General features: G+C 74.8%; 2 protein-coding genes across 5 annotated transcripts; one reads left to right on the forward strand and one right to left on the reverse strand.

The window, feature by feature from the left end:
• Positions 1-307: 307 nt before the first annotated feature.
• On the forward strand, positions 308-4,121 carry FSCN2 (fascin actin-bundling protein 2, retinal). 2 transcript variants are annotated; one of them, XM_037492486.1, is made up of 5 exons: positions 308-1,133; positions 2,965-3,121; positions 3,295-3,416; positions 3,618-3,839; positions 3,919-4,121. In XM_037492486.1, the coding sequence occupies exons 1-5, from the start codon at positions 308-310 to the stop codon at positions 4,119-4,121; spliced, it is 1,530 nt and encodes a 509-aa protein (XP_037348383.1). The 2 variants fall into 2 exon arrangements, with proteins under 2 accessions (XP_037348383.1, XP_037348384.1); XM_037492487.1 differs by having other exon boundaries at positions 3,672-3,839.
• A 1,294-nt stretch (positions 4,122-5,415) lies between these two features.
• On the reverse strand, positions 5,416-10,749 carry FAAP100 (FA core complex associated protein 100). 3 transcript variants are annotated; one of them, XM_037494334.2, is made up of 10 exons: positions 10,585-10,749; positions 10,221-10,339; positions 8,920-9,818; positions 8,263-8,404; positions 7,287-8,014; positions 7,076-7,212; positions 6,402-6,518; positions 6,127-6,213; positions 5,685-5,827; positions 5,416-5,450 (listed from the first exon to the last, which is right to left on the reverse strand). In XM_037494334.2, exons 1-9 carry the CDS (start codon positions 10,747-10,749, stop codon positions 5,690-5,692), a joined length of 2,532 nt encoding a protein of 843 aa, XP_037350231.1. In that variant the 3' UTR covers positions 5,416-5,450; positions 5,685-5,689. The 3 variants fall into 3 exon arrangements, with proteins under 3 accessions (XP_037350231.1, XP_037350230.1, XP_037350232.1); XM_037494333.2 differs by having other exon boundaries at positions 5,418-5,453; XM_037494335.2 differs by lacking the exons at positions 5,416-5,450; positions 5,685-5,827; positions 6,127-6,213 and having other exon boundaries at positions 6,479-6,518; positions 7,076-7,183.
• Positions 10,750-11,444: the final 695 nt, after the last annotated feature.

The raw sequence follows: 11,444 nt of genomic DNA on the forward strand, positions 1-11,444 counted from the left end.
GGCCCTGGCCAGCCCACGGCCCAGCTCCAACCGTCGGGGTGTCCCGAGCGGCTGAAATCCCAGGGGGACCCGGGACCCGGTGGCTCCTGAGCCGCCGGAGCTCGCTCCGCCGCCGGCCAGCCGCTAAGAGCCGCCCCGGCCCACCCCACGGTCAGAGGCAGCGCCTGAGCGGCCGGCGGGTCCACCCCACGGCAGGCCTGGGGGCCGAGGGCTAGCGGAGCAGAGCCAGGCCGCGGGCGGGCGGGGGTGGGGGCCCGCGGTGAGGGCGCGCGCCACCCCAGCCCTTGCGGGGACCCGCGGCCGGAAGATGCCCGGCAACGGCCTGCACCGGGCGCTGAAGATCCAGTTCGGCCTCCTCAACGACGCCGACCGCTACCTGACAGCCGAGAGCTTCGGCTTCAAGGTCAACGCCTCGGCGCCAGGCCTCAAGAGGAAGCAGACGTGGGTGCTGGAGCCCAGCCCGGGGCAGGGCCCGGCCGTGCTGCTCCGCAGCAGCCACCTGGGGCGCTACCTGTCAGCCGGGGAGGACGGGCGCGTGGCCTGCGAGGCGGAGCGGCCGGGCCGGGACTGCCGCTTCCTGGTCCTGCCGCAGCCGGACGGGCGCTGGGCGCTGCGGTCGGAGCCCCACGGGCGCTTCTTCGGCGGCGCGGAGGACCGGCTGTCCTGCTTCGCCACGGCCATCTCCGCGGCCGAGCTGTGGACCGTGCACCTGGCCATCCACCCGCAGGCGCACCTGCGGAGCGAGAGCCGGCGGCGCTACGCGCACCTGTGCCCCCAGGGCGACGAGATGGTGGCGGACAGCGATGCGCCCTGGGGCGTGGGCGCGCTGGTCACCCTCGCCTTCCGGGACCGGCGCTACTGCCTGCGCTGCTGCGACGGCCGCTTCCTGCGCCAGGACGGCCGGCTGGTGCGGGAGCCCGAGGCCCGCGCCTGCTACACCCTGGAGCTCAAGGCCGGCAAGCTGGCCCTCAAGGACTGCGACGGCCACTACCTGGCGCCCGTGGGGCCCGCCGGCACGCTCAGGGCCGGGCGCAACACCCGGCCCGGCAAGGACGAGCTGTTCGCGCTGGAGGAGAGCCCCCCGCAGGTGGCGCTGCTGGCCGCCAACCGCCGCTACGTGTCCGTGCGCCAAGGTGACGGCGGGCCTGGGGCGAGGGCCGGGGCGGAGGGGCCCCACGGGGGTCGTCCCAGCTGCCTGGGGCTGCTGGAGGGCCGGGGCCAGGAGGGGCCCAGGGCAGCCCCAGCCCTCCGGGGGGTGGTGGTGGCCATGGGGAGGGGGCTCGCTCTGCACCCCACCTTCTGGGCTTTGCGGGACTCTGGGGAGGGAGCGTGGGGCAGGGCAGGCCTCTCCTTGACCGACCATTGTCCCCCTCGTGCGGCCCGGGAGTAGGGAACGGGTCTCTCCAGCTGGGTGTGCCTGAGGCTGGGGACTCTCCCTCGGGTGGCAGAGATGGTGCTGGCGGGCCTGGCAGTGAGCGCGGTAGGTGGTGACGGGCTGGGGGTGACGAGCAGGGCTGAGTGACAGTTCGCACCCCCGGACCACTCTGCATCTGACCCCACTGGCCTGAAGGACGTGCGCTGCTGCCCTTGGTAGAAGCCGGCACTACCCCACCCCTTGGCCTCCCGCCCCCCCCCGCTTAGCCCGGGGTCACTGAACTGACCCCACCGGGCGACCGCAAGGCGCTATGGATGGGGCGGCGGGCACCCCGGATCCCGGCGGCCGGGAGGGGCTCCGCGGGCGTCATCCCCGCCCCCTGGGTGACGGTCCGCGCCCGGCTGCTGATTGTTCTTCTGCGCCCACCGTTCAGAGCAGCCGGGCTCTGCCAGCCGCCCCAGCCCTCGCTGACCTGGCGCTGCCCACTGGCAGGCGGCACCGTCCGTGGCGGCAGGTAACAGAAAACTGGCCTGCAGCTGGCTGGGGCCCCGAGGACCTGCGCTGGCTCGAGAAAACCCGGTCTGGAGGCGGAGGGGCGGCGGGGCAGGGCGGGGCGCCGTCTGGACCCAGACCCCCGTCACGTCCCGCGCCCCCTTCCTCCCGAGCGGCTCTCCCGGGACGGCCTGACCTCGTGGTCACGCTGTGGCTGGGCCCCTCCAGCCTCACAGGGGGACAGGCGGGGGGACACCGGCTCCTCTGTGTCCTCTGAGAGCAGGACGACGTCCCCACGAGCACCCTCTCTTACTCACTCGCACCCCCGAGAACCCCAGGAGGCCTGCACTGGCGGGGGCTCCGCCCCTCCCCCGCCTCGAGCTCGGGACCCAGAGGCAGAGGCGCGAGAAGGGCCGGGCGGGCAGCGGAGGCAGGGCCGGCGCCGAGCTCCAGGCCTGGCTCCTGCAGGCCCCTCCAGCCCCGCCCTCTGCAGTGCCGCGCCCGCCGGGGGCCTGCCCGTGCCGGGTGGGGCTGTGGCGGAGCAGGGCTGGCGGGCAGCACCCCAGGCTGGGGGCGCGCAGGTGGTGCGGGCAGCAGGGCTGCTTCCCGCCTGCCGGCAGTGGCCAGTGGCCGGGGGGCCGGCCTGGAAGGGCTTCGGACAGAGTGGCCCGTGTGGCCTCGACCTTCAGGCCCCCCGGGCTCTGGTCCCCACCGCCTCGCGGGGAGCCGTGACCCCCTGGCCACGTGGAGGGGCCAGGGAAGGAGAAACTTGGTTTGTGGGAAGATGCCGGGAGCCCCAGAGCCTGCCCACTGCCCACCCACCGGGGCGTGGAGGCCCCTCCCAGGAGCCGGGTGGAGCCCACACACAAGTGGGGGCCGTAGGAACCTGCCGTGCTCCCCATGGAGGCGCCCAGAGCAGGGCAAGCGCCAGCGGGCGGGACCCACGCCTCGAGGCTGGGGGGCCCTGGGGGCAAGTGGGCCGCCCGCTCTCTGGGAAGGGCCGCCCACATCTCTGGTCCCGGGCTCCTGGGTGGGACCCCCGGGCACAGGGCCGCCCCGCTGGGGAGAGGCGCGAGGGCTCCCGTGTCCTCCCACAGGGGTCAACGTCTCCGCCAACCAAGACGAGGAGCTGGATTGCGAGACCTTCATGATGCAGATGGACCCGGACACCGGGCGGTGCGCCTTCTACTCCAGCACTGGGGCCTACTGGGCGCTGGTCACCCATGGGGGCATCCAGGCCACAGCCACACAGGTGTAAGCTCCCCGCCCCCTCACGTGCGGCTCACCTCCACTGGAGGCCACGAGTCCAGCGGGCAGGCTGCCGGGCATGGGGCGGCCCTCCGTGGTGATGGGTGTCCCCTGGAGGGTGGACCCGGACCCGAGGCAGCTGGGCAAGGCGGGCCCTGAGTGCTCAGCCCTGCCCCCAGGTCAGCCAGCACCATGTTTGAGGTGGAGTGGCGGGGCCGGCGCGTGGCCCTCAAGGCCAGCAACGGCCGCTACGTGTGCATGAAGAGGAACGGGCAGCTGGCTGCGGTCAGCGACTTCGTGGGTGAGCACTCCCCGCCCGTGGACTGGCCTGCCCTGCCCTGTCAGGAGCCAGCCCCTCCCCGGCGCCGCCGCCCGCCAGCCTGGGGAGGGCGCCCCCACATCAGGCCCCCGAGGACAGCGAGGCCCCAGGGCCCGCGTCTGCTGCCCGCGGGGGAAGCCGGGGCTGGCGGCGGCCGGCCAAGGACAGCAGATCCGGGTGCAGGCGGGGCCCCGGACCCCAGGCGGTGGCAGGGCGCCCAGCCCCCTCTCCCGCCAGGGGAGGGCGAGGAGTTCACCCTGAAGCTCGTCAACCGGCCGGGGCTCGTGCTGCGCGGCCTGGACGGCTTCGTGCGCCAGCGCCGGGGCTCGGCGCAGCTGGACACCAACCGCTCGGCCTACGACGTCTTCGCCCTGAGCTTCAGCGACGGCGCCTACCAGATCCGCGGTGCGGGGCGCGGGGGGCGCGGGGGGCCGGGGGGCCGGGGGGCCGGGGGGCGGCCGGGGCTGAGCGCGCCCTCCCGCAGGCGGCGGCGGCTTCTGGCGCACGGGCGGCCACGGCGCGGTGCGCAGCGACGGCGAGCGCGGCGAGGACTTCGTCCTGGAGCTCCGGGCGCGCGGCCGCCTGGCCATCCGCGCGCGCTGCGGCCGCTACCTGCGCGGCGACGCCTCGGGGCTGCTGCGCGCCGACGCCCCCGCGCCCGCCGGGGCCGCGCTCTGGGAGTTCTGAGGCGCCGCCGGGCGCGCCGCCGGCCCCCCAGCCCCCCAGCCCCCCCGCCCCGTGTCTGCCCGGGGGCCTCCGGCGGGCGCGGCTCTCCGCAAACCCGAGGCGCCGGCTGGGAGGCGACGCCCCCCGCTGCCCCCACGCGCCTGTGGGGTCCACCGGCCCCCCGCGGACGCCCCACCCTGGGACCCGCCACCCGCACCAGCCGCCGCGCCCCTGCGGCCCCCGCCCCGCCCCGCCCGCCCGGGCCGTCCCCAGGAGAGGCCCGCGGGGCAGAGGCGGGGCGCCGGCGTTGGGGTGCGGCCTGGGGCGAGTGGTGGGGGCCACAGTGCAAAGAGGGGTGCAGGGCGGATGGCTGTCCCCCCCTTGGCTTGTCCCCGCGCCCCCCTCGCTCATCACGGCTGCGCTCAGCTTCGCGGGCTCGGAGTGTGCGTGTGGTTCTTTCTCCGGAGACCACGGTGGCCACGGCGGCCGCGCCCCGCCCCGCCCCCGGGGCAGCCCCGCAGAGGTGGGGTCCCCGCCCGCGCTTCTCCGGGGCCAGCACGCCGGGCCAGAGCTGCCTGGGGCCCCGGGGCCCCGCTCGCGGCCGCCCTGTCCGCGAGCCCCGCAGGCGGCCCCTGTGGCCCGAACTGGCTGGCGCTGGCGGAACCACCCGTGAGGGCTCCTCGCCTGGGGCCTGCTCCACCCCAAGCAGCCTGCAGTGGGGGCGCCTTGAGCACCTGCAGCCAGACCCGCCCTCGCCTCTGGAGGGACAGGCAGCTCCAGGGAGGCCCCTCCCCAGCGCTGGGCTCGGTGCACCGGGCGCCCAGGCCGGAACCCTCCCCCAACCAGAGAGGCGCAGCGCAAAGAACAGCTCAGGTGACGCGGTCAGCAGGAAGGGTCACTTGTCACGGGGGGGGGGGGGGGGGTGAGGCCCACGCCCTCAGGTGCACAGCTGGGGGACAGTCCAGTCCCGGTGGGCCGCGAGCGCAGCTGGGGCATAGCCAGGGCTTGCTCGCCCAGCCGCCTGCACTGGGGCCCCGCGCCTCGGTCACCGTGCAGAGGAGCAGCCCAAGGCACCCCCAGGAGGCAGGGCGGGGTGGACCGAGCTGCTGACAGGTCCCGTGGGGGCGGCTCTGGGCAGAAATAGTGACCAGCAGAGGCCAGCCCATCCGAGTCCCGGCCCAGAGGCCCTGCTTCTCCCTGGCCTCCGTGGGCCACTCGGCCATGGCACTTCCGCCCCAGGGTCCGGACCTGAATCCGGGGCCGGGCTTCCGGGTGGCAGGATGTCGCTGACAAGCTTGGCTCAGGCGGGAAGGCCCAGCAGGTCCAGGTCCAGCGCAGAGGCCCTGGCAGCTGCTGGAGGGAGGGACAGGGCTGGGACTGGGGAAGGGAGCCGGCCGACCCCACAAGGCCACAGTGGCTGGGCGACAGCTGCCGGGGGTCTGCCGCACAGCAGCCCAGCTCACCCTGAGCCTGGGCAGCAAGGACCAGGTCCACCGTGCGCCCAGATCTAGGGCCAGGAAGCAGCCTTTGCGTCTGGGGATCTGTCTGGGTGATGGGCCTGGGAGCCGGTCGGGTGGAACCCACCTGGCTCACAGCAGGGGGAGGCCCGGGCTGCGCAGCTGCTGGTAGACCCGCAGGAGCCGCTGGGCCACGGTGCCTGCCCCGTCCGCGGCCCCGTCCTCCGTGCACAGCCGGTCACGCAGCGTCCGCACCTCGCGCAGCAGCCTCTGCGGGCAGCAGCGGCTCAGGGCCCCACTTTGGCCGGCACGTCGCCACCCCCTCCCCGGGGCCCCCCCACGGAATCCTACTCGGGACACGGGGGTGGCTTCAGAGATACTTGCGGGGATGCTAAGGAAAGGGCCGCCCAGCCGCACCCCACAGCCCTCAGGGCAGAGGCAGGCAAGCGGAGGGGGCAGGAGACAGAAAGGATGCTGCCCATGCCCCCGTGTTAGGGGACCATGCCCTGGATGGGGGACCCCCGGGAACCTGCTGGGAGGTAGGGGCGGCAGGACCCCAGGGGCCTCACCTCGCGGTCGGCCTGCAACTGGTGTAGGCGCTGCAGGTCGAGATCCGGTGGGCAGGCGCCCCGGGCAGCCTGCTCCGCCACCAGGGCCTGGGCACACATAGGAGGGGGCTGGGGGCCTGGGGCTGCCGTCCGACTCCCCCCACCCTGCTCTGGGCCCTCCCAGGACCCCCAGCGGGAGCACCCCCAGCCGCCCACTGCTGGCTCCCCAACCCTTGTTCCCAGGCCCTGGCCCACCTGGGGGCGGGGGCTCACGGGGCACCCGGCGACGGCCGCACCTGCACCCGCCGGAGGATGGCGTGGTGGGCCCCGCACACGTGCCCCAGGGTGGGGCTCTGCACCTGGATGTCCACGGCCTGGATGGGGCCCGCCGGGTTCAGGCCCGACAGCGTCTCCTGCAACACACCGGGAGGCTTGCTGTTTGGCACCGCCAGCCGGCCAGGCCAAGGCTGCGAGTCGGCTGGGTGCCTGGGTCAGCAAGCCAAGGACGGCCCCGGAGGGCACACAGGGCCCGGGGACGATCACGCCAGGGCACCCACAGGCCCTCGAGCTCCTGCCCTGCCTCCCCTGTGGAGCCACCACCAGGCCCCAGACCCGGGGCCCAGGGGTGCCCCACCTAGGTGCCAACCTGGCCTCGGCCTGGCCTGAAAGGGGTCTCTGGGGGCAGCGGCTGCTCACCAAGGCTCGTGTGGCCTGGAACCAGCCCTGGCTTGTGCCCAGTCATGCCCGCTGGCCGTGCCCTGGTCCCCGAGGCAGGAACAGGAGGGTCACAGAAAGGGGGGGCGGGAGACGAGGCGCTGGGGGTGGGCACCCGAGACACAGGGACTTGTGGGCGCAGAGCATGACTAAGCCACTGGGGGCTGGCGCGAGGGTGGCCCTGGGGCCCCGAGGCCTCAGCCCTGCCTGCAGTCAGGGCCAACATGCCCAGGCTGGAAGCCCAGTCTCCACTTGCCTCACGGACGGCGAGGTGGACGTCAGTGCCGTCGGGGCCCACGCCCTGGACAGAGGACAGCGCCTGGGCCCGCACGACGTCGGCGGCAGCATTCCCGGCCAGCAGCCACTGCAGGGCAGCACAGCACAGGGGCGCCCCTGGAGTGAGGCCAGGGTGAGCCGGGGCCGGGGTGGGGGCAGCTCAAGGCCGGAGTGAAGAGAGAGTCACTGACCTGCGCCGATGTCCCCCAAGGCGCCCCCGAGCAGCTCGGCCGACACCCTGATGCTGGCTGCTGGTGGGAGCAGGAACGTGGCCCGCAGGGGGGCGGGTCCCGCTGGCTCCAGGCCCGGCCCGCGGCACGTGCCCAGGAAGGCATCCACGGGGTCGCCAGCAGGGCCAAGCAGACTGGGGACTGGCGCGGGGGGCTCGGCCAGGCCGGGGAAGCGCAGGCCCTGCAGCAGGTCCACCGTGTGCTCGCTCAGGGGCAGGCAGACGCCGTCCTGCTCAGGCGGGCAGCCGGGGGGGTCCTGGGGTCCGGGGGGCCCGCCCATGGCCTCCCTCAGGCTGTAGAAAAGCGTGCAGGACACCGTCACCGGCAGGTCCAGCGCACCATCCTTGCCAGGGCCCAGGGGCAGCGTCACCTCCCGCTGCCCGCCAGGCCCGAACCGGCCCAGGGGGACGGTGCAGGTGAGGGTGGGGCCGGTTGAGGGGATGGGGGGCAGCAGCCGCACACACAGGGCCCAGCCGGGGCCCAGGCAGAGGCTGCTGCGGTTCTCCAGCTGGCAGGTGGCCACCAGCACGTCGCGCGGGTGCAGGCGATGCCAGGCGGTGGTGGTGCTGCAGGAGATGGGCGGGGGGCCGGCGCGGGTGGACAGCAGGGCGCAGCTCACGCTCATGGCTTCGTTGAGGCGCGCCAAGGCCTGGCTCCGCTGGTCCAGGGCCTTCCGCAGAGAAGACGCCCTGCAGGGAGCGCGAGGGGGCTGGAGGCCGGAGCGTCGGGCCGCGGGACCACAGCCTCGCCCTCCACCAGCGGCGGGGCGGGCACCCAGGGAGGGCCGCCCGCGAACGTGGGCCTTCTGACCCCGGGCCGAGGCGCTGCCTGCAGGGGCTGGCCCCGGCCACACGCCCGGAGGCTCTCGGTGGGCCCTGGCCGGCAGCAGGGAGAAGGGGCGCCCCAGGCAGAAGGCGGCGGCCCCGGAGCCGCTCACCTCTCAGACGTGGCGGCCACCCTGGCGAGCAGGCCAGCGATCTTCCGGTCAGTGCTGGCCGCGGCTGCTCCTGAGGGGCTCGGGGCCAGGTGGCAGGTGAGCAGGCGGCCCTTGGCCGACATGGCCAGGAGCTCCGTGCCGTCTGCGGTCGGATAGGGGGTGAGCTGCTGGGGCTGCGTGCTCCGGGCTCCAGGACGGGTCACCCCGCAGGCCCAGCACCCCAGGGGGCCACTGCCCACACACGTCCAGTCGCGGCCTCCCCTAAGAAGCACCCGCGGCAACGGCGCCCGGAGGCCCAGTGATGTGCGGGGACTGAAAGGGCCGAGAGAGACCCTGACAGGCCTGGCCAGCCCGGGCGGCTCCAGCTGGCCAGGCCTCCTCCGCTTCGCCCCCGCGGCCTCCGGGCCCTTCCCAGAGCCAGCCTGCTCAGGCCGGCCGCCCTACCCCCGCCACCGGGCAGACCCCCAGGGGCACGGAGCCGCCGCCTCTGGCCCTCGAAGGACCTGCTCAGATGCCCCCGGCCCAGGTCACCCCCGGCCTGAGGGCGAGGGGCGGAGCCTGCAGCTGGGGGAGCTCTGTGGCCGGGGACACCAGGTCGCGGGGAAGCAGAACGCAGAGGCTTTGCGTTTTGTGTTTAAGCAGCAGCGTGGCTCGTACCTTCGCGAGTCCCAGGCGGCACGCAGAGGCTCATGAGGCTGCAGACGCTCAAGCTGGCCGGACACAGCATGGGGGGCAGGACTCCCCGGCCTGGGGTGGGCAGGGTGGGCTCCTGGGGGCTGCCGCCCCGAGCCAGGTCCAGCACATGGAGGCCCGACGGGGTGCTCTGGTACAGGCAGCTGCCCCCGCTGGCGGCGCAAAGCACTGGCCCCGGGAGGCAATAGTCCCGCAGCTCTGGCACCGGTCCCCCACCCGCGTCCCTTCTGGCCTTGACGGCCAGCATCCGGCCGTGGTGACCAAGGGCCACTAGGCAGTCAGAGTGCATGTCCCCCGTGTCCTCAGCCTGTGGCTCTGTCCTCAGGGCCCCCACGAAGACCACAGGCTCCTCCAGGTGGTGGAGGATCTTGACGAGGGCCTTGGGGTCACCAGGGGTCAACCTGGAGGTGACCAAGGCCTTCAGGACCACATAACACAGCTGGCCATCAGGGAGACCGCAGAGGATCACGGGAGACTGCAGGATGGAGGCATCGGCTCCAAAGAGCAACCCGAAGAGGGGCTCTTCCAGCGTGAAGCCCCCACTGCTCTGCCCTGGCGGTGACACGCAGCACAGCACCGGGAGGAAGCCGGGGGCGGGGGGCTGTCCCGGGCTCCCGCCTGGAGGGGCCTGAGGAGGCAGCTCCACTTCCCCAATCTGGCCTCCTAGGCTGGGGGCCCCCCGGGGGCAGGGGCAGTGGAACAGCTGCAGCCTCCACCGGGCGGGGCCCTGCCCCAGGACGGCCAGCGTGTGGTCCAGCACGGCGAAGGCGCACAGCGTGGCGTCCGCGAGGACACAGGCGTCGGGCTCCACGGCGACCACAGGGGCCGGGCTCTCGCTGTCCCTGCCGTCCCGGTGCACGGTCCTTTGGGACACAGAACTGTCCGCTGGTCTCCACGGGGCCCGGGGCTGGCAGCCCTCGGGTGGCTCTGCCCCTCCCACCCGTGCACACAGCAGGGGGCCGAGGTGTACAGAAATGGGGTTCAGGTGGGAAATTCCATGACGATGGCCTGCCAGGCCTGCGCCCCCCCTAGGCCCAACCTGTGAGGTGCACCCACCGCCTTCCAGGCCTAGGCCAGCGTGGCCCGTGTCTCCGCTAACCCCACTCGGGTGCAGGTGCTTTCGCCCTCATGCTGTCTAGAAACACCCCCCAAGGAGTCACACCAGGAGGAAGAGGGCCCCCCAAAGATAAAAAAGCAGGACCCTGCTCTGGGCTGCACGTGCTGCTTGAGTGCTGGGGGGGTACAGCGGGCACCCCACTGCTCACCTGCCAGCCTGCTCCAGCGACAGGCAGTAAATGCCCCTCTGGGCACACAGGACCAAGAGTGCCCTGTGACCGGCCAGCAGCTGCAGGTGCCACACCTGGGCGGGAAACCTGTACGCAGCCTGCGGGGGCGGGGCCGGGTAGCCTCAGCTTCTCAACCACGCCCCGCGCGGCCCCGCCCCGCCCCGCGGCCCCGCCCCATCCCGAGGCCCCGCCCGCCCCACCCCGCCCCGAGGCCCCGCCCGCCCCGCCCCGCCCCGAGGCCCCGCCCGCCCCACCCCGCCCCGCGGCCCCGCCCGCCCCGCGGCCCCGCCCCGCCCGAGGCCCCGCCCCCGAGGCCCCGCCCGCCCGCGCGCGCGGCGCCCACCGTCAGCAGCCCGGCCTCGCGGTCGTAGACGTGGAGCAGCTCGCCCCCGGGGGACAGGAGGATGTCCGCGCCGCGGCACAGCAGCCGGGGCCTGCCCGCCGCCAGGCCCCCGAGCGGGCAGCGGAAGCCCGCCAGGTACTCGACCCGCGGCGCGAGGCGGGCCATGGCGCGGCCCGCGGCGCTTTACGGCCGCGTGGCCGCCGCGCGCCTCTGGCGTAAAGCGTCCGGGCGGGGGCGGGGCCCGGGCGGGGGCGGGGCCCGGGCGGGGGCGGGGCCCGGGCGGGGGCGGGGCCCGGGCGGGGGCGGCGGAGGCTGCGCGAAGGGCTGACGAGCTTAAGGCAGAAGGCGGGAAACCGGAGCCTCCGCCGCGGGCCGCAGCCGGCCCCGCGCGTCTTCCGCGCAGCCAGAGGGCGCAGGACCCCTGGGCCGCAGCGCTTCCGAAGCCCGTGGGTCCTGCTGGCCCCGCGGCCAGGCGCGGCGTCCGGCGTCCCGCGCGCCGGAGGACCAGGGTGGGCGCGCGCCGCCCGGTGGGCCTGCGCGGGGCCGCCCCGGCCACTGCCCGCCTGGGGCGAGCCAGGGCTGGCTCTCGGGAACACGAGCCGAGCGTGGGGGCGCGGGCAGGCGCCGTCCATCAGGCCGTCCTGCTCCGCGAGGCCCTGGGGGGCGTAGGCTTTCTGGCCCCGAGCCCAGGTGAGCCCCACTTCGGGATCTGAGGGCTTCACGGCCGTAAGGGCCTGCGTCATGGGGGCACAGGCAGGGATGAGGTGCACTCCCAGCGAGGAGCCTCTGGGGCGGGCTGTGCTGTTGCCTGGCCTCCAGGGCAGCGGGCCTCTTCCTAAGGCCAGTACCGCAGATGAGGG

Source organism: Talpa occidentalis, unplaced genomic scaffold (genome assembly GCF_014898055.3).
Source record: "Talpa occidentalis isolate TD23 unplaced genomic scaffold, MPIMG_talOcc4v2.1 talOcc4.7, whole genome shotgun sequence".
Taxonomy (NCBI): domain Eukaryota; kingdom Metazoa; phylum Chordata; class Mammalia; order Eulipotyphla; family Talpidae; genus Talpa; species Talpa occidentalis.